Below are 22,057 nucleotides of genomic sequence, written 5' to 3' on the forward strand. Positions count from 1 at the left end.
AAGATTAACACGTTATTATGAAACTGTAGACTGGCTCTGGATGAGTTTTACATACATACAGGCTGAGAAACAATCCAGTTTGTACACACACTGACCTGGAACTTGCTGTGGCAGGGTATCTCACTGTGCATTTTTTGCTAAACTTACAACTTGCCGGAGTTGCGAGCAGATCACAAAGTGGCAGCAAGACTTTAGTGAAAAGCTAGATCATGAATATATGCTTAACCAATGGGCTTCAAGTATCAAGGAAGAACCAGAACAATACAGAAGGAAACAGGATGAATTAATAGTCAAATCAGCTACACAAAGGGAAACATTGGACTGAATTGAGTGAGAATATAGAAAAAGTAGAAAGGAAAAGAAGATGGCAAATTTAAAAATTCACATTTTCTAAATTTCCAAGAAAAAAAATTCACATCCTGAAATTACTGAGGAGCGACAGTTTAATTTATTTTTGTTTTCTGAGCCAGAGAGGTTGAATGACTGATTACACCTCACCAGAATGAATAAAATTAACTTCCCCAGGTGAACTTAATGGGCAATTAATGCCTAATCCAGCAACTTCTTAAAAATAAAAGTATGACTGACAATGAGATGCTACTTGTGTAAATGGCAAAGCAGTACCAATATCAACCAGTAAATTTTGAAGACTTGTGATTTTTACAAGTCGGATTGCACATGAAACCTGCGCGTCATTAATACTTTTCCAGTAAATCCAGCCTATACTAAGTAAAATTGAGAATGCTAGGTGGTTGGCTGGTTAAGACTGGGAGGGAAGGGTGTGGAGCCCAAAACAAATGAGAGAGTTGTGAAATGGTTACAAAGTCAAAATCTACGCCAAACATTGAAATGTGGTTTTAAAAAAGTGATGTGATTTGGATATTTTTTCTTTACATTAATTTTGATGCAATTAGGGGAAATGATTGAATTCATTATTTGTTTCCCTTATTTGAAGTTTCCCTGTGGGCACACACCATTCTCAGACTGAAAGGCCAGACAGGAGACCTGCTTCAAGCCATCTGCCAATGCTTCTCTGTTTTTGGTTGCGACAAGGTATCACCACTGATTGCCCTTACATTTTCCCTTCCATGCCTAAGTGAAAACATCTGGCTTATCTTCAGTACTTCTCCAGACTGTACGCTTAAGATCCAGACCCCAGTATGTCCGGACACAAGCACTCTACCATACTGTTTTAAGAGCTTCAACTCACTACATTAGCTCAAGTTTGCTTCAGTTTAAGTAAAAAAAAAACTTCTTTGTTGAATGACAAAGTGTTCTGTATTTTCTTTCTGAGAAAGAGTGGGGACTTAAAGGAATTTGAGTGTGGATGGGAAATAGGGAGATTGGATCACTGATAACGGGACAGAATAGCACAAATTATCAAGAGATCATATTTCTCTTTACCTTGTACAACACAAAGAGTGTTTTTTAGAAAACTTCCCCTTCCTTTACAAAATGCTGATATTAGATAAATTATGCTGCATAAGTGAGCAGTTAACTTAATAATGGATGGATTATACTGAAGATGTGAATTCATAAGAAATTCAAAGAATGTTCCACATTTTTTTTCAATAATACACAGGGATATCATTGTTCCTCCACCATAAGAATGCAATGTCTACAATTTTAAATACATTTACACATCTTATTTATACCAAAGATTTTTCTATCTTTGAAATGACCAACCAGCTTCAGTATACAAACTGTGTTTTAATGCGAAACAGTACTGCCACTTGACTGTGCATAACTCAAGAGACCCACACACGTGCACTATTTATTCATGCATCAGCACGAGACTTCCGATCACAAAACACAAAGCTTCTAGCAGTCAATTTTACATAAAATATTACAGAAAAACAGTCGTCAAAGTATCTGGCCCAAAATTCAAACTAATGATGTAAACTTTCTAATCAATTGGGTCACTTGCAGTTCGATGGTTTCGGACTTTTTGAAGGCCACACACATACCATTATCTCCCCATATTGTTACAGCTGGAATCACAATGTTACGTAGGATACACAAGTTGAAGTGGTACTTTAACGTATATTTCATAAACTTGAAATTATTTTGTAAAAAAGTGAGTAACAGGTCGTAAGCCACATACAAAATAATTATTGCCATTCAGATTGATAGCCTGTAAATTTGTTAACATAGACTAGATGTGCACTTTCGGTGTCATAATATTGCCGTAACTGGCATTGCAGGACCAAGAGCTGCAATGTTGGAGAGATCTTTACAGATCCTTATCAACCAATGCAAAGATGATGGGTTGACTAGCTTCCTTTAGCATAACTTTATCCGTTTTATTGTTTCATCAATACCAAATTACACCATTTTGTGTATGCTGGTTTCTTGCATTACAGTAATGACTGCAATTGTATAGGACTAGAGTTGCGATGATGTGTTTTGAGTGTTATAAAGTCATGAAGAATGCTATCTAAATACAAGATCTTTCTTTCAAAGCTTTCAACAGGAGTTGCAAATTCTCAGATTGATATGACAAATACATTCATGTATTTTAGAGCCAGATAATACACTGTACAGTGAGAACAGAGAATTATAAAACCTGCTTTTCATATTTTGGTATTTTGTTTTAAATTATGCACAAGCTATCACTGTTGTTGTATATGATTCCTTCAGCAATAATACACTTCCTTAGCTTCAGTAGTTAAGATAAGGCTGCCCAGACGCATTTAAACATTCAGTCATCTTTTACTGAGAAAAGTTTAAAATACCAACTATGAATTAATAAATCAAATGGAACATATTTATTTTCCTGACATAACTAAGTTAGCAATGTTAGCCCAATGTTGGGTTCAATTGCATTGGTTCCTGTAACTTGACTGTAATTGTTAATTCATATGTAATTTCGGCAATGGTGTTATGTTATTGAGATGTGAAGCATTATCAACTCCAGGATATTAGCTGCAGCTGCAACAGGACATTACTGGCAGTCTGAAATCACAGAGGGCAACTCCAAAATGCCAACTGTTTGTAATCAATCCATATCTTGATATCACAATAAATCAGTTGACTTGAAGATTGGGTTTTAATTATATTTCATTAAATGTCTGGTAGATGTAGAAGGGGGTTTCAGTACAAAGTTCTCCCATTCATGTGTTTTCATGATCTAATTAGTGATTACTAATGAGGGCTCAGTACTATTATTCATGTCAGAACCGACTTTCATAGGTGTCAATAGCCTTTGACCAGCTCTTGACAAGTGCCCATCACTCATGTATAAATGGGGAAAAGCATACTAAGGGGCTATTTGATTGACATGAGAAGTGAGACCAATTTTATTTCCAATCAGCGACCGTGTACTGTCACATGCTGAACTTACAGCTCTATTGTTGGTCGCAAGACTTCGTAAGACATTTATGTTTTTGGACTGACTTCTTTCACTCAGGGTAAAACTGAGCATGTTAGAGATGGATATGTCGATCCTGCAACATCTGCCTGGCGTCAGACCCATGGATGCTGGTTGATATGGGGATAGGGACTGATGTCTCAATCTCTTGATTGTGAATATAGGTATTAATTATGCCCATATGGCCTTTCCATGATCCTCTTGCCACCTCCATGCCAACTCAACCAATATGCACGACATCCTGAAATAATGAGCCATACAATAACAGTGGCAAGGCTGGAAATGCTGAGGAAACAGAAAACGTTCTTTCCCATTCAGTAATCTGTTTTGAAATATGAACTGGTGCTCTTCCAGTCTCGTAACAAGTGTTGATAAGGACAGATTCTCTATTTGAAGAGATGAGAATTACAGTTCAAACATCTCAAGCAATTTACATCCAGTCAGTGCAACGGGATCTCTGCAGGCTCCCAATGTGTATCTTGCCTCGTACATCTGATATCTAGTTGTCAGCTGTGTTGGAGAGTAAACTGGGAGTATCCTTTCTTTGGTTCAGTGATTTGGTTGACTACGAAGTGATGTTTAATTAATAGTGATTTTAATTTGTTGTTACAGTAAAAGTCTTACAATGTGTTTTTTTTAATGGATCAATGGGAAATTCATACATCTTTCAAATAGCATCAATTTATATGCAATGTATGCTCCCAGAGTTAATGCAGGAGGGGTTATCGAGCTGAGAGTAGCTGATTTCCTACACAGCTCTGAAGGAGACCATTTACCCAAGTAACTTGAAAATCAAGTTACCTAGACGCATTTGTTAGCTTTCTCCTTTGTAGGTGTGTACATTCTTCCTTTTAAAGTAACGTCCAATTCACATAAGAGGTCCTACTGCATCTCCAGAAGTGTTCTGTAGCATTTAAGCATGGTTAACAAAGTGGATAGGCTTTTAAATGGAACTGAAAAGATGCATTATTATCCTGGGGAACTAAATTGAATGTAATTTCACCACATGTGATAGTTATTTTGTACATTCCTCAATCATCTGACGATATGTACACAAGCCCATTGTTAAGGAACATCTTCACCGTACAAAACATTAACAAAGTTGCAAACTAGTTTCTTAACAATTTCTTCACCTCTCGCCAACTTTCCATCTCCCATCTTCTGTAATATTTTCTGTGACTCACACAACAATCGTGGTCAATTACAGTAGTCTATAGGTATGTGCTGTTGTTTAGTTATCAAAAACAATAGAGCTGTAAGTTCAGCATGTGACAGTATTGGAGCTACATTCATTTTAGCAGAGTCCATTGGTATCACTGTCATTCAACGATTTGCACCAAGTAAACCAATGCTTAGAAGTAGGGGTGAATTTTACCACAGAACTCACATCAGGAAATCTATGCCACAACGAAAACAATCTATTTTCTCAGCAAGCAAAACCTATTACAACAATGCATTACAGCATACAGTCTACACAGTCTATTCTGCAGACTCTTCAAGCTGCAGCAAACAGATCAAAAATACAGCAAAGTTCCTGGTAAAATATGGTGATTTCTCCAACAAGTGGAACATGGCAGCACATAGCTGCAGACCCTTTTTCCCAAATTTGGTATTTAACTTTTTAAAAATTCTACAAATTTCTCTCCTTCCACATTCAGAAGGTGATACAGCAAACCAAATTCTCTGGATATTTTTAATCAATCTGTTCAAGTGAGACTTGAACCTGGATATTCCAGCCCAGAGGTATGGACAGTGCCACCGTGCCACAAGAACCCAAACCAAACCGTTCACCACTCAGGCCCAATGAATACTCAACTTGAGAAATAATGGGCTGGGTTAATGCTGAATGCCACCCTGCCCCATGTTCCCTGTCCAATGCAGGCAACACTCATATACCCACCAAGAGTGGTTCCATCTAACTAACTAGATTGCATCCTAAAATAATGTGTGACATTTGTACTGATCATAATCTCTTGACTGAGAGCTGCTGTTTATGCCTGAATGCACCAGCTTGCTTTACCACTTCGATCCTATGTTTTATTAAGCAAGGTGTGTGAAATCTATGGCACCAATCATCTAATAAAGCAGATAAACAGTTATTCCAGCAGCAATAATTGAAGACTTTGTGGAGCATGAAGGAGGCTGATGTGCCCAGTCTATCTCATAACTTTGCTAATTTTATTTCTCAAAGCCTGCTGGCAATGCCCAGATGCTAGCTAGGGCTGGCATTCAAATACAAGTCTCTTGGATTGTAAGCCAGCAAAATGAATCTGAGGAGCATTACGCAAAGGGCAGTGAGGATGCTTTGGGGATGGGTTAAGGTCCTGGAGCTGGGTGGTGCGTAGTGGTGCTTAGCAGAGGAGAAAACTTACTTAATATGAGAGGCTTTGCTGCAGCTTAGTACAAGTTGGTTTAAAGTATGACAGGCTGCAATATGCAGAAGACTAGCTTTCCTTCATTTATTGCTTTTCATCAGAAGCTAAAATATTTCCAAGATCTCACAGAGAAGCCAAAATCCTTGAAGATTTTGTGTTGGTCTTTTAAATTCATTCAAGAGATGTGAATGTCTTTGGCTGGACCAACATTTATCAGCCATCCAGAGGACCCAATGAGAAGTTGGCAAGGAACTGCCCTCTTGAACCACTGCAGTTCATTTGCGGTCAGTAGATCCATAATGCCATGAGGGACAGAGTTCTGAAATTTTGATCCAGTGGCTTGGATCAAAGGAGGATCAAAGGTGATGTATCTCCCGGTCAAGATGGCGAGTGGCTTGGAGGAAAACTTGCAGTTAGGGAAGTTCCCATGTATCAGCTGCCATTGTGCTTCTTGGTGGAAGTGGCTATGGTTTGGAAGATGCTGTCTGAGGAGTACTGGTGAATTTCTGCACAGCATCTTGAAGATAGTTCACACTGCTCTACAGAGCATCAGTGTTGTTGGAGCAGCACTTTCATTAGCAAGTGGGGAATATTCTATTACACTCCTGGTTTCTGCCTTGAAAAAGGTGTACAGACTTTGGTAAAACCATGTTGCTGAAATTTCCCTTTCAGATTTTATTAAGAATGCTTCCAAGTGCAACACGTTTATTTCCTTCATACAATTGTCTTCTGATGTTAACTTGCAATTCTACAGAAGGACGGCAACACTGGCTTCCCGGCAATAAAAGACAGAAGCATGTCAACTCAGTAATAATCTCACTGAGGCAGTGTTTACGTTTTCCTCAGGGCAGACAAAATGGGCATTCCATGGAGAAGCTTATGGGGAATGATGAGTAGTATCCTGCAACTTCTTAAATCAAAGAATTTGCTCCAGCTTCCTTTGAGGCAGTGATTTTTTTTTCTTGAAGAAAACATATAAACCAACCCGGATTAACGAACAGTATTTGTTCAATTGCTACTTATTCCTCACATTAAATATGCTGTATAAGTCAACTGTCAACATGATTTTACGCTATATAAGTCAACTGTCAATTAAAGTCGGTGGAGTGGTGGACAGTGTGGAAGAATGTTGCAGGTTGCAGGGAGATTTGAATAAACTGCAGAATTGGGCCAAAAGGTGGCAAGTGGAGTTTAATATGGATAAATGTGAGGTGATTCACTTTGGGAGGAATAATAGGAAGGCAGAATACCGGATCAATGGAAAGATTCTTGGTAGTGTGTATGTGCAGAGGGATCTTGGTGTCCATGTACACAGATCCCTGAAAGTTGCCACCCAGGTTGATAGTGCTGTTGAAAAGGCTTATGGTGTGTTAGGCTTTATTGGTAGAGGAATTGCGTTCCGGAGCCATGATGTCATGTTGCAACTGTACAAAATGCTGGTGCGGCCTCATTTGGAATATTGCATGCAGTTCTGGTCGCCCTATTACAGGAAGGATGGGGAAGCATTGGAAAAGGTGCAGAGGAGATTTACCAGGATGTTGCCTGGTCTGGAGCGCAGGCCCTATGAAGAAAGGCTGAGGGACTTGGGTCTGTTCTCATTGGAGAGAAGGAGGCTAAGAGGGGATTTAATAGAGACATACAAGATGATCAGAGGATTAGATAGGGTGGTCAGTGAGAGTCTTTTTCCGAGGATGATGACTTCAGCTTGTACAAGGGGGTATAGCTACAAATGGAGGGCTGATAGATTTAAGACAGATATCAGAGGCAGGTTCTTTACTCAGAGAGTGGTAAGGGCGTGGAACACCCTGCCTGCCAATGTAGTGAACTCAGCCACATTAGGGGCATTTAAACAGTCCTTGGATAAGCATATGGATAATGATGGGATAGTGTAGGGGGAGAGGCTTAGGTTAGTTCACAGGTCGGCACAACATCGAGGGCCAAAGGGCCTGTTCTGCACTGTATTGTTCTATGTTCTATGTTCTATGATTCATTGCAAGGATGTGAAGAGTCCTGACCAATTCTGTGGCCAAAGAAGTGGGTTTCAAGGGAGGGTGTTTAAAAAGGAAGAGATAGAGAGGCAGAGCATAGAATCGTAGAGAAGTACAGCACAGAAACAGAACCTTTGGTCCAACTCAATCATGCTGACCAAATATCCTAAATTGATCTCATCCCAGTTGCCAGCAGTTGGCACAAATCACTCTGATCCCTTCCTATTCATCTACCCATTCAGATGCCTTTTAAATATTGTAGTCATGCCAGCCTCCACCACTTCCTTCAGCAGCTCGTTCCATACATGCACCAGTCTCTGTGTGAAAACGTTGCCCCTCAGATCCCTTTTGAATCTGTCCTCTCTCACCGTAGTTTTGGACTCCTGCCCTCTGAAAAAGACTTTGTCTATTCACCCTATCCATGAGCCTTATGATTTTATAAATTCCTATAAAGGTCACACCTCAGCCTTCAACACTCCAGGGGAAAAATGCCCCAGTCTATTCTGTCCCTCCTTATAGTTCAAACCCTCCAAACCCAAAAACATCCTTGTGAATCTTTTCTGAACCTTTTCAAGATTAATAACATCATTCCCACAGCAGGGAAACCTGAATTGAACACAGTATTCTAAAAGTGGCTTACCAATGACTTGGGCAGCCACAACATGACCTCCAACTCCTATACTTAATACGCTCACCCATGAAGCTGAGTGTGCCAAACTCATCCTTCACCACTCTGTCTACCTGCGACTCCACTTTCAAGGAACTAAGCGCATGCACCAGCACGTCCCTTTGTTTGGCAATACTCCCCAGGGCCCAATTTGCAATTGCATAGGTCCTGCCCTGATTTACCCTACCAAAATGCCACACCTCACATTTATCTAAACTGAACTCTACCTGCCATGGAAGAGCATGTCTAAAGAACGAGGTGGGGTGTAGCTAGCAGAGATAGAACTGACAGAAAGAGTGTATAAATAGAAACTAAGGCAAAGGAGGAACAAAGAAAGATTGGGAGCAAGTACAAAGGACAGGATTTTAACTCACTCAAATGCTTACAGTTCTAATGCAGTGGTAAAATCAGGCTCAATTATGGTGCATTCACAAAGGGATGGCAAAGAATGGGTCACTGACAACAAGTAATAACACATTTCGCTAATAACTCAGTACGGAGATGTGACACAGCAGAGTCTTAGCAAATGTTGACTACAATATAACTCCTGATCTGCCTGAAACCCGAAAAGGCAAAAGAACAGAAAATGCACGACTACTGCGATTGACTTGTGGAATATTTCATGATATTAATGCAATCTCAATTCATACAAAACAGAACTATTTATACTAAAGGAAATGCATGAAACAGCTGATTGAAGGCATCCCTAACAATGGTGTTAGTTGTGTGATGCAAAATTCCATCAAACACAATGATAAGCTTCTCATCCTTATTCACAAATAAACACAATATTACAGGAAACTCATGTTAGAAAACAGAAATACAAACACAACTGATATTACAGGTTTATTGAATTGCTAATTGAGGGGAGAGGTCCATCTCTTTTTTGTTTCTTTAAAAGAATGAATCAACGGTGAATATTAAAAAAATTAATTCATGGATATTACACAGAAATATTGCGCAACTTATAAAAAAGTTAGGAAGCTTGTTCCTCGTGTATATTACCAAAGTGATACACAGTAAAGAAGTCTTACATTAAAGCATACCTAATAAAATTCAGGATGTACATTAAGATATCACAGTCAGCACAGTTTCCTTTCATACACTTGTGACTAAACATTTCTCAAGAAATCTGCAACAATTCTTTCATTTCTCGTTACTGCTTATCTCATCCTGCCCTATTCTGAACACAAGCATGGAATCCCTACTTACTGAAGAGGAGTTCAAATGCAATTTCACCGCATGGGCTGCAAGTTATTGTCACATCAACAAGGGCAACGGCAGCTTCAACAGTTGAGAACAGCATTAAGATCCATGAAGCACTGGAAAATTAAGACAACGAGAGCCTGCAGTTTAAAACAAAATGACCACTTCTATTTCCAGTTAACTCTAGGCAGGTGTCTGTCAGCACAAATTATCCACGACACAGCATCTATTGTATCGAAAGAATTGAGAGTGAAAAACGCCACAAGTCTGCTTAAGCAGTGGTTTTTCTCTGCCTCAGCCGACACAAGGAGACCGTCTACCATAAGGACTGGTCTGCAGGGAGGAACTACCTCATCTTGGGACGTAATAAAGAGGAAAACATATTGACTTACCTTTTCTGCGTACTTGAACTTGACGTAGAACCAGCTCGATTTAATCATTGCCTCACCTCCTGTTCCTCACAGGAACTACCAAAAATATTTCAAACAAAAAAAACTGATTTCTAAAAAGCTTCAAGTAGCAGCAGGTTTCTTGTATGATAGATGCTTTCCAAGAGGCACGCAGAGGAGGTTTGCTCGCTTTTTTTCTGTAATACTCTGCCCTTAAAAGACTCCGAGCTTGCTACTGAGCCCTGCTTCCTCAAAGCTTTGCTCTGCGTGGCTCTGACAGATTGGCTGCATGACAAGAGAATTTCTCAAATGGACTTCAGCTGCATTCATCACAAATGGCACATGTCAGTAAGCCAAGAGGCTTCAGACCTGGCCCAGTCCCAGGAGGCCAATCCCTCTGTGAGATGGATAATGAAATCCAACGCTTCCCCTCCAGACACGGATTAACACCTGGCTAAACATTATTCTGACAGGAAACTGCAGTCCGTCCGAGTTCACATTTGGGACTGCGCCCTAATGCCATATCAAAATAACAGAACACAGATTCTGAAAATAATTACCAGGGGATTGACTGAGCCAGCCCTTTCACATCGAGTTCTGTAAGGATTTGTCATCCAGCTTGGTCAGCCAGCAGTTGCAACAGACAACATAACATTGTAAGATTCACTTGTTTCCCCCTCCCGATCATCATCATACGCTGTTGTGTAGTGCACATTCCATATATGTTATTGTGCAGCACTTTAACACATCAATTATGTTATGCTGAGAACAACATTTGCAGCAAAACATTAATGTCAAATTTAACCCTGTCATTCCCAGGTTTCTCAGAAATGGTCATGTTTGAAACTGACCCATTTTAGCATCTTAATGTAGAAAGGGATTTTTTTTAAATCATGAAGTTTGTTGAGGTACAATCTGTTCCCTTAATTGTGTTCTCTTACTTTTGTTCGTTATACGCGCCAAGTGTTATTTGGGTTAGACGCAGCACAGTAAGCTCAGATGTTATCCCTTTACAGCCAGAATTGTGGTTGAATTAGCTCTGAACAGATAGGAACTTTTTCAACAAAATGTATTGAAGTTAAACAGCAGCTAACGGTGGACGGTAAAACACCAGATATTATGGCAAAGGCCAACTGCGTCTGTGGTACGTCACATAATACGGTTATAGCAAACTCCACCCACCCCCCCCCCCCCGAGTTGCTTTATCCAGCTTGAAAAAACATCAATACTTTATAGTTCCAAGACAGCCATGTAGTACAATCTTCCCTTGATTTCTCAAGCACTGCAATTACTTGAAATAGAATTTTTTAAAAAAGAATGAACAGTGTGAAGTGTCTGCTGATCACCACCGGACTACGCAATTGAGTATATTTTTGCCTCCCTGTCATCAAACATTGTCTTCAGTGAGCAGGAAAACAGATCACTAGATCAGCTGAGACAGTTCAGAATTTTCTACTTGTTCAAGCAGACACTTGAAATTGAACTGGTGCCTAACTTAATAACCAGATATTTGTCTTTCATTATGTTATTTTATAATATACTCCAAGACCTCCCCATACATTTCAAAATGTTAACCCTCTCCTCAGATCTGCTGAGTTTCTTCAGCAATTTCTATTTTATCTCCCGTGTTCTGAATTGGTTATGCTGTTCAATAAAGACAAGAATCTTACAGACTGTAAAATGTACAATTCTGCTGTTAGGGCAGAGCTGTATGTTTTAAAGCCACAAAATCTAATCATTATTAAGTACAACCCCAGTCCAATCTGAATTGCGCAAATATCTCATTTAACATTTTCAGCCCTGTTAACAAATCCCTCCACGGTACTCCCCTTCTCTGTAATTTCCTTCAGTCCCACAATGCTCCTGTGTTCCCTTGACTACAGTTGTTTCACTACCTTCAGCCATGCTTTCAGCTGCTTAGATCCTAAACACTGGAATTCTCTCCCTGTTCCCAAAATGCCAAGTATTTGACCAAGTTTTTAGCAATCTGCCCTTAAACATAGATAGGAATTAGGAGAAGGAAGCAAATCAACCTTTCAGCCTGCTCTGCCATTTAATTTGATCGCAGCTGATCTCATCTCAGCCTTGACTCCACTATCCTGCCTGCTCATCAGAATCCTTCAACTTATTACTCATTAAAAATCTCTCCTTTCATGCATCTATATCAAGTATTGTTTGATACTCACTTGAATAACATATTGTTGGTCAATTTAATACATTCAAGTTGCTACATAAATGTATCTTGCTGCTCAATTTAATCGGTTAATGACGGAAATGAGCAGTGTAATTTCTAAATTCAATTACTGTTGAGATTCCAGATCAGAAAATGGGATGAAATGTCTGGTATCTCTTATATGCTTCTTAAATGTGATTGTCTGCAGCCTAAGTTTTATCAATCTGAGACCTATGTTCAGCAGGAATTTCCTGTTGACACCATAATTACTCTGTAGATTCTAAGAAACTGTCTTTTTTGGTAACAAAAATACTATCATAAGAATTTCCCATGTGTATCAATGACCTGAATGAAATTTCTTGAAGATAACTTTGGCTGTTATTGAGCGTGACAAAGAAGAACAATGCATCCTGTGTATGATATGAAATGCAAACTGAGGCATATTTTTTAGTATTACCTGCAGGTCCCACTTTGCTGTCAGTCGGAGGATACACTGTCTTAACTTATAGGACACACTGGATGTTGCCAGGGTCATTGCTATTTGAAAATCAAATGACTTTCAAAAGGGTTTATTGTCGAAGGGTTTCAGCCCGAAACGCTGACTTTCCTGCTCTTTGGATGCTGACCGCCTGCTGTGCTTTTCCAACCTCTCACCTACAGATTCCGGGTTTCCTAACAGTTGGCTGAAAGGCTGCCTTTATTACACAAAGCACTTATAAGTAAACCTGCCGACCGTAAGTCGTTAATCACAAATTAAGACCTCTACATTTGCAAGATAATTAAAACAAGCTTTTACCACTGCACTCACCCTTACTGAAGAAAGCCTGATTAGTTGTCTGTCTGGCAGGCCCTGCAACCTGCTTCAATACTTTTAGTGAGTGAAATAAGCTCTTGCATTTCAAAGAATGAGCACAACTGTCTTACAGAAAGTTTGTCTTACAGACAGGAAGTAGGGGCATTTGGTGCAGGATAGTGAAAGGCTGCAGTAAAGAACGAACATGAGAATCCAATGATGATTCAGCTGGCTGAAAATCAAGAGAAGCAACAACAGAAAGCAAGAGATGGGGCAAGCTTCATGTAAAAGTCAAATTACATGCCCTCAGGCGACATTCAATATCATCTGCTATGCTGATATCGCCAGGAGGACTGAATCAGAAATAAATAGCTATGTTAATCATAAAAACTTATGTGGGAAGTGTACTGCTAATTGAATGTGTGAACTATAAGCAAGAGTGAACATGGGATAAGATGAATACATAGATGGTGCGCAAGCAAGCAGAGTCCAGTAGATGCATGACATTCTTAGTGATATCAATAAATCAGCCTACGACACCAAATTATGTGGCTCAGTGACTAGAGTAAAGGAGATTGATGGCATGCAAAGACATCCAAGTCAATTAAACAAATAGACTGAAGTGGTAAGTGGGCTTTAATGTGTTCATGTAATGTAAATTAATAGATATTGGAACAGGAATCATGGACCATAAAAAAAAATTGGCATCTGTCAGTTGAGGTGGTAAAGGAATAGCATTACAGACTATTCATTCAAAGTATCCAGCTAATGTGAAACTATTAGCAATAAGGCCAATACTACATTGGGAGACGCCGGGCATACTGGGTTCTAAAGGGAATTAATTCTCACGTTGTATAGATGATTATTCCAGCCAATTTTACCTTCACACAAAACCATTGACAAGTAAAATTACTTAATTTATTATAATGTAGTCAAATATAATTCTTCACAATTCTACCCTGATTTTGCTCCTGCAGGCTTTGACAAGGATACAGTTGCACAGACTGTGGTTATTGTCTGTTACTCTGTCTGAAGTCCACATTATTCATGTTGGAAGCCTTCAGGCTTACATGTTAAAACAGAAGATTGTGTCTGACCATGACCTGTCCTCACCTGAAATTTGAAACCTGAGTCTCCAGCAGCTAACTCAGCACAGTGGGCACTTCCTGTTTGGAACAATTGAGAGATAAACAATCGGTCCGCCTCCCCCCCTCTCCCTATTTATTCCAGAACCCTCTCCCCATCCCCCTCTCTGATGAAGGGTCTAGGCCCGAAACGTCAGCTTTTGTGCTCCTGAGATGCTGCTTGGCCTGCTGTGTTCATCCAGCTCCACACTTTGTTATCTTGGATTCTCCAGCATCTGCAGTTCCCATTATCACGGAAAAGACATCCTTCCGATTTTAGCAAATGATCTACTAAACTTCATCAATTAATAAACAGGATTATCCTGGGTATATGGATTTTTGCTATACTTTTGAACTAGATGTTAAATTGATAATGCCCTACATTTACTGTAGTAGCTGGTGTGGTGCAGAAACTAAAATGTGGCTGATTTTGACGGCTTTGAGAGTGCCATTTTCAGGCTGAAAATAAAAGCTCACTGTTAGATGAGGATATAATTATGTTAGACATATGCATGTAGTCAATTTAGCTCAGTGCCCAGCTGTGTTAATAAAGTTAGAATATTGCCAGCATTTCACGTACAACTGCTGGTGGGTGGCCTAGCTAAAGCACAGGAAGTTTATCCCAAACTCTTGATTTATTATTCTCCATTGCTCAAACAAAGTCACGGCACCATAAATGCTATTAAAAATAAACTACTGATTCTTTTTAAATTGCAGCTTGTTTTCATTCAAATTCTTACATGTGTAAGATGATGAAGTATTTTCAGCAGCTCAGCCACTTGTGCATAAATTGAATGTGATTCTCATTAAATTCATTTCATAACAGAAAATGGAAAAAAATCAGCAATTCTGGCAACATCTGTGGAGAGAGAAAGAGTGGTCATGTCTCGAATTCAGAAACACTAGTTCTGAAGTAGCGTCATAGAGACATGGAGCTGTCCAGCATGGAAACAGACCCTTCAGTCCAACTTGTCCATGCCAACCACATAACCTAAATTAATCTAGTGTCAGTTACCAGCATTTGGCTCATATCCCTTCCTACTCATATACCCATCCAAATGACGTTTAAATGGTATCATTGTACCAGCCTCCACCACATCCACAGTTCATTCTACAGATGCACGACACACTGTGTGAAAAAGTCGCCCCTTAGTTCTCTTTCAAATCTTTCCCCTCTCACCTGATACTTCTGCCTTCTAGTTTTGGATGCGCCTACCATGGAGAAAAGACCTTGTCTATTTACTCTATCTATGTTCCTCATGATTTTATAAACCTGCATAATGTCACCCCTCAGCTCCTGATACTCCAGGGAAAATAGCCCCAGCGTATTCAGCCTCTCCCTAAGCCTCAAACCCTCCAACTCTGGCGACATCCCCGTAAACCTTTTCTGAACCCTTTCAAGTTTCACAACATCTTTTCCATAGCAGTGAGACCAGAATTACACACAGTATTCCAAAAGAGGCCTAACCAATGTCCTGTACAGTGATAGCATGGCCTCCCAACTCCAATACTCAATGCACTGACCAATAAGGGAAAGCACACTAAACACCTTCTTCACTATCCTATCTATCTGTGGCTCCTCTTTCAAGGTACTATGAGCCTGCATTACAAGGTCTCTTCGTTCAGCAACACTCCCCAGGACCTTACCCATTAAGTGTATAAGTCCTGCCCTGATTTGCCTTTCCAAAATGCAGCACTTCACGTTTACCAAAATTAAACTCCATCTGCCACTCATTAACCCACTGGCCCCTCTGATCAAGGTCCTGTCTTACTCTGAGGTAACGTTCTTCACTGTCCACTACACCTCCAATTTTGGTGTCATCAGCAAACTTGCTAACCACACTGCCTATGTTCACATCAAAATCATTTACATAAGTGATGAAAAGCAGTGGATCCCAGCACCTTGTCGCACACCAGTGGTCACAGACCTCCAGTCTGAGAAGCAGCCCTCCACCACCACCCTCTGTCTCCTAGCTTCAAGCAAGTTCTATAAGCAAATGGGTAGATTGTCCATGTATTCCATATGATCCAACCTTGCTAACCAGTCTACCAGTTGTCAAATGCCCAACTGAAGTCCATATAGATCACATCCACCACTCTGCTGCCTTCATTCCTCTTCATTACTTCCTCAAAAAACTCAATCAAGTTAGTTGATCAGAAAACAGGTGAAACTAGAACGAGGAGGTGTTACTTCAAAATAAGGGGGAGCAGATTTAGGACTGAGCTGACGAGGGTTGTGAATCTGTGGAATTCACCATCCAGTGAAGCTGTTGAGGTTACCTTGTTGAATGTTTTTTTCAGGAAAAGATAGATAGGTTTTTGAACAGGAAAGGAATTAAGGGTTTTGGTGACTGGATGGCTTAGTGGAGCTGAGTCCAAGAAAAGATCGGCCATGATCTTATTGAATGACGAAGAAGGCTCAAGGAGCCAGATGGCCTACTCCTGCTCCTATTTCTTATATACCGGTAACTCTGTTTACTTCTCCGCAGATTCTGGTGGATGTGCTTAGTTTTTCCAGCATTATCTGTTTTTATTTTGTATTTCCAGCATCCACAGTTATTTCAGTTTTTATTTGGTATTTAACTCATTGCCACAACTGTTCTGGCCATGCCCACCTTGAAGAAGTTCTGCTCTTGTCCTCATTGGGATTTTCTAATTTCTTATCCACCATTGTTAATAAAGGTAAACAAATCTAATGCCTTCTTCACTATCAAAACTACCCTGTGACTCCACTTTCAAGGAACTATGAACCTCCACTCCAAGGTCTCTTTGTTCCACAATACTCCCCAGAACCTTATCATTAAGCACAACAGTCCTGTCCTGATTTCTCTTTCCAAAATGCAGCACCTCACAATTACCCGAATTAAATTCCATCTGCTACTCCTCGGCCCATCTGATCAAGAATGTGTTGTGTGTCGAATTTCTAAGCCAAGTTGCAAAGAAAAAGGAGGAGGTACTGCGTGTCTTAAAAGTATTAACATTGATAGGTCCTCAGGTCCTGATGGGATCTATCCCAGCATATTCAGGGAGGCAACAGAGCAAAGTGCAAGAGCATTGGCAGGCATCTTTGTATCCTCTTTGGCCACAGGTGAAGTCCCAGAAGACTAGAGGATAGCTAATGTTGTCCCATTATTGAAGAAGGGTAGCAGCGTTAATCCTGGAAATTACAGGCCTGTGAGCCTCACACAGATGTTAGGGAAATGATTGGAAAAGTTTCTCAGGGACAAGAGCAATACACATTTACAAGCTAACGGACTTATTAGCAAAAACAGCATGGTTTGTGCAGGGGAGGTTGTGCGGGGGCAATCTGACAGAAGTTTATAAGATTGTGAATGGCGTGGTTACTGTGGAAAGTACGAGACATTTTCCCAGGGTGAAGGGGTCAATTACTAGGGGACACAGGTTGAAGCTGCAGGTGGTCGGGGTGGGGGGTGGGGGGAGGGGGGAGGGTGGGGTGTTAAGAGTTTAAAAGAGATGTGCGAGGCAAGTTTTTCGCACAGAGGGTGGAGAGTGCCTGGAATGCGCTGCCAGAGGGAAGTGGTGGAAGTAGACACAAAAGCAGAATTCAAGAAGCACCTGGATGAATACATGAATAGAAAGGGATCCCTTAAGTGAAGATAGTTTTAGTATGGAAGGGCAAAATTCATTGGCACAGGCTTGGAGCGCCAAAGGGCCTGTCCCTGTTGTAGTGCTCTTCTTTGTAAACATTTTTGAGTCTAATTTTAGAAAATTTCTTGGATACAACAATCCTGGTGACTCCACCAAGATGTCTACTGGGGAGGGGTGTTCATTTTTTGACAAACAAACAGAACTGGGTGAGGCATTTTTGACCTGTGTTCTTTCATGCCTCTTCCTCTGACGTACGTCTACTATCACATTTGAAGCAGCTCACCATCACCTTCTCAAGAGCAATTAGGGACAAGCAATAAACGCTGGCCCAGCCAGTGACACCCGCAACCCACGAATGAATTTAAAAAAGTGACCTCCAAGGATGGAGGGTACCTGGCTATAACAAGTTAGATATGCAAATGAGGGATCTGACGTCAGTTTAAGGACTTTTGCAACCTCAGTAAGAAAGGATGTAAAACAAGCGCATTATGTCATTAACAATGGAGCTAAGTGAGGCCAAGATTTATGAACTGCCTTTGCACAACGACACGAAATAAGTAATGCTCCACCTTTCACTGCGTCAATGAGTTTGCTTGAAAGTGAATTGCCAAATGCTAGCTCGAATCTTAGATTCTGAGCTGAGTGAAAACTTGCTCCAGAAGTTCTCTGTTTAAATCTGTTCATGAATGCTTTACTAATGAGTGTTTTACTCAGTTCACAAACAAACAGGAGGTCATAAACTATTTTCCAATATCGGGTGGGATCTCATACCCTCTCTGAGGTGACCTCAGCAGTTGTAGCTGTTGTACAAGATACTTGCTTCTGTGAGGGTTGATGTTCAGGAGTTCATAAAGTTGCACCCAATATGGTTACATGAGAGAACAGCTCTCAATCTGGAAAGGAATAAAACCCACTTTCTAGGTTTCCTCTTGCTCAAATTTAAAAACAAGGCCTCGAATACCAATATAACCTTGTAGATAGTTGCTATCATGAAATAAATTAAATTGTCTTTTAAGACAAGAGCCTCTTGTCTTTAGACAACCTCGTGATTTTGTTCTACCACACTGGGCAAAGCAAGCCCTGTTCGTCCCAACCCAATCAGAAGATAATGGTGACAAATGTAATTTACAGCGACCAAGAGTGCAGCTAGCTCATACCTCATTGTACCAACAGTGATTGTCGCAGGATTTAATTCAGTTGCACTATTACAACACTCGGGGTATTTAATCAGATGGGAGGATGGTCATAAAGACTCTGATGGGAAGGCAGATTTTTGATCTTCCCATCCTCCACCATTAACATCCATTTAAGGGCCTAATCTTCCCACTTCTAGCATCAGCCCTGCAGGGGGCAAGAGACTCACTATGCAGGCAGAAGGCCAGCTACGCAGGGTTGCTCATGGTCTCCCAGGGTGGGACCTTCATTCAAAAGCACCCAGGGCCAGGTTGAAGGACCTGGCTTTAGGGGGCATGGGGTGTATCTGCTGTGCTTGACCCTGCTGCCTTCGCTGCTGACCTGCCTCCCCCTGGCCCTGTAGCCCCCAAACCCTGCAAACCCCTCCTGCCTTACTCACCTGAGGCATGGGATCCAGTGACAATTCTAGCTGAGGGCAGATACTAAGCTGGGGAGCAGCCATTGCCTTCCTGCTGGGTTTATTATCTGGCTAGAGCCTTGGTGCCTCCATAAAATTCTGCCCAGGTCTTCTTAACTTTGGGGACACTATAGATCATTCACTTTTTAGATTAGCTGCCCACAACACATCTCTCCCAAGTTTTATTTAAAGGTAAAATCGAAAGACGTGTATGATAGATGACCCATCCAACATTGCCCATTTGCACTGTTGCGCAAAACTAATCCCAATGGGTCCAGGGTGACAATAGTTATTGAAACATGCTTAACATTTCAGTGTTTGGCGAAGTAAATTCAATATCTAGTCAATTAACAAGTTAACTACCTTTAATCTCACTAAATTTTATCAAAAACAAAAGCCTGTGTGAACATATTTTGTTTTAAAGGCCTTTGAATTTTAATACAAATCCATTGAGAATCTTTCCGTGGAAAACATGTATAAATGTCCAGGGACATGACACTTTTTTTTCATTCAAAATATACAGCATATACTGTAAAAGAAAAACCCTTAAAATGTAGCTGCTATGAATTTGACTTTTCATTAGGACTGCCACCATGACAAAAATATATATTTTGTATCTATTTATTGCCCTGGGGAATTTGCCCTTTTTTAACAATTGTGCGTAAAGCAACAGCCAGAACTTATGCAGCGCCCAGATGTTCTCTTGCACTCTGCTTGAGGGCATAGTATGTTCACAATTTTTCCATTAAATCCACAAGAAGAAACAAATCTTAACGTAGACTGAACCCTTTACTTCCTCTTCATTCTTTTAGTGGTTGCTTTAATCTCACAAGCTTCTGGGCCTCCTCCAAGAGATATCATAAAGAACATTTATGAAAGAGATGGACTGTGGATTCCACACATTTTTATGATTTATTGTGATCAGGCAAATGCTTCAGTTTTAAAACACGATGGTTTTCTCCACATAAAAGACCATCTGACCAGAATTCCTGGCAGCGTTAACATTTACCGTTTTTGGCAGGCGTAATCAGGAATGGAAATACTTTCAAAGCCATGCAACTCTAAAATGTTTTGAAGATCCTTCACAAAACACAAGGTTTGAGATTTTGAGATAATGGGAACTGCAGATGCTGGAGAATCCAAGATAATAAAATGTGAGGCTGGATGAACACAGCAGGCCAAGCAGCATCTCAGGAGCACAAAAGCTGACGTTTCAGGCCTAGACCCTTCATCAGAGAGGGGGATGGGGAGAGGGAACTGGAATAAATAGGGAGAGAGGGGGAGGCGGACCGAAGATGGAGACAAAAGAAGATAGGTGGAGAGGAGAGTATAGGTGGGGAGGTAGGGAGGGGATAGGTCAGTCCAGGGAAGACGGACAGGTCAAGGAGGTGGGATGAGGTTAGTAGGTAGGAGTTGGAGGTGCGGCTTGGGGTGGGAGGAAGGGATGGGTGAGAGGAAGAACAGGTTAGGGAGGCAGAGACAGGTTGGACTGGTTTTGGGATGCAGTGGGTGGAGGGGAAGAGCTGGGCTGGTTGTGTGGTGCAGTGGGGGGAGGAGACGAACTGGGCTGGTTTTGGGATGCGGTGGGGGAAGGGGAGATTTTGAAACTGGTGAAGTCCACATTGATACCATTGGGCTGCAGGTTCCCAAGCGGAATATGAGTTGCTGTTCCTGCAACCTTCGGGTGGCATCATTGTGGCACTGCAGGAGACCCATGATGGACATGTCATCTAAAGAATGGGAGGGGGAGTGGAAATGGTTTGCGACTGGGAGGTGCAGTTGTTTATTGCGAACTGAGCGGAGGTGTTCTGCAAAGCGGTCCCCAGGCCTCCGCTTGGTTTCCCCAATGTAGAGGATGCCACACCGGGTACAGTCGATGCAGTATACCACATTGGCAGATGTGCAGGTGAACCTCTGCTGAGTGTGGAAAGTCATCTTGGGGCGTGGGATAGGGGTGAGGGAGGAGGTGTGGGGGCAAGTTTAGCATTTCCTGCGGTTGCAGGAGAAGGTGCCGGGTGTGGTGGGGTTGGAGGGCAGTGTGGAGCGAACAAGGGAGTCACGGAGAGAGTGGTCTCTCCGGAAAGCAGACAGGGGTGAGGATGGAAAAATGTCTAGGATGGTGGGGTCGGATTGTAGATGGCGGAAGTGTCGGAGGATGATGCGTTGTATCCGGAGGTTGGTGGGGTGGTGTGTGAGAACGAGGGGGATCCTCTTTGGGCGGTTGTGGAGGGGGCGGGGTGTGAGAGATGTATTGCGGGAAATGCGAGAGACGCGGTCAAGGGCGTTCTCGACCACTGTGGGGGGAAAGTTGCGGTCCTTGAAGAACTTGGACATCTGGGATGTGCGGGAGTGGAATGCGTCATCGTGGGAGCAGATGCGGCGGAGGCGGAGGAATTGGGAATAGGGGATGGAATTTTTGCAGGAGGGTGGGTGGGAGGAGGTGTATTCTAGGTAGCTGTGGGAGTCGGTGGGCTTGAAATGGACATCAGTTACAAGCTGGTTGCCTGAGATGGAGACTGAGAGGTCCAGGAAGGTGAGGGATGTGCTGGAGATGGCCCAGGTGTACTGAATGTTGGGGTGGAAGGTGTTGGTGAAGTGGATGAACTGTTTGAGCTCCTCTGGGGAGCAAGAGGTGGCGCCGATACAGTCATCAATGTACCGGAGGAAGAGGTGGGGTTTGGGGCCTGTGTAGATGCGGAAGAGGGACTGTTCCACGTAACCTACCAAGAGGCAGGCATAGCTGGGGCCCATGCGGGTGCCCATGGCCACCCC

At 41.6% G+C, this 22,057-nt stretch overlaps 1 protein-coding gene across 11 annotated transcripts in view; it reads right to left on the reverse strand.

The window, feature by feature from the left end:
• The window catches only part of auts2a (activator of transcription and developmental regulator AUTS2 a), a 1,178,234-nt gene that overhangs the window by 756,516 nt on the left and 399,661 nt on the right, over positions 1-22,057 (reverse strand). The window contains exon 1 of one of the 11 annotated variants that reach the window (XM_048556886.2): positions 9,999-10,172. The exons of the other annotated variants lie outside the window; for them this stretch is intronic. Within the exon in view, the coding sequence (XP_048412843.2) occupies positions 9,999-10,046 (48 nt within the window). The 5' untranslated portion in view covers positions 10,047-10,172. Of the gene's footprint in view, positions 1-9,998; positions 10,173-22,057 lie in introns of those variants that run through there. 11 annotated transcript variants of the gene reach the window in all.

The sequence above is a fragment of the Stegostoma tigrinum genome, chromosome 27, assembly GCF_030684315.1.
Source record: "Stegostoma tigrinum isolate sSteTig4 chromosome 27, sSteTig4.hap1, whole genome shotgun sequence".
NCBI lineage: Eukaryota > Metazoa > Chordata > Chondrichthyes > Orectolobiformes > Stegostomatidae > Stegostoma > Stegostoma tigrinum.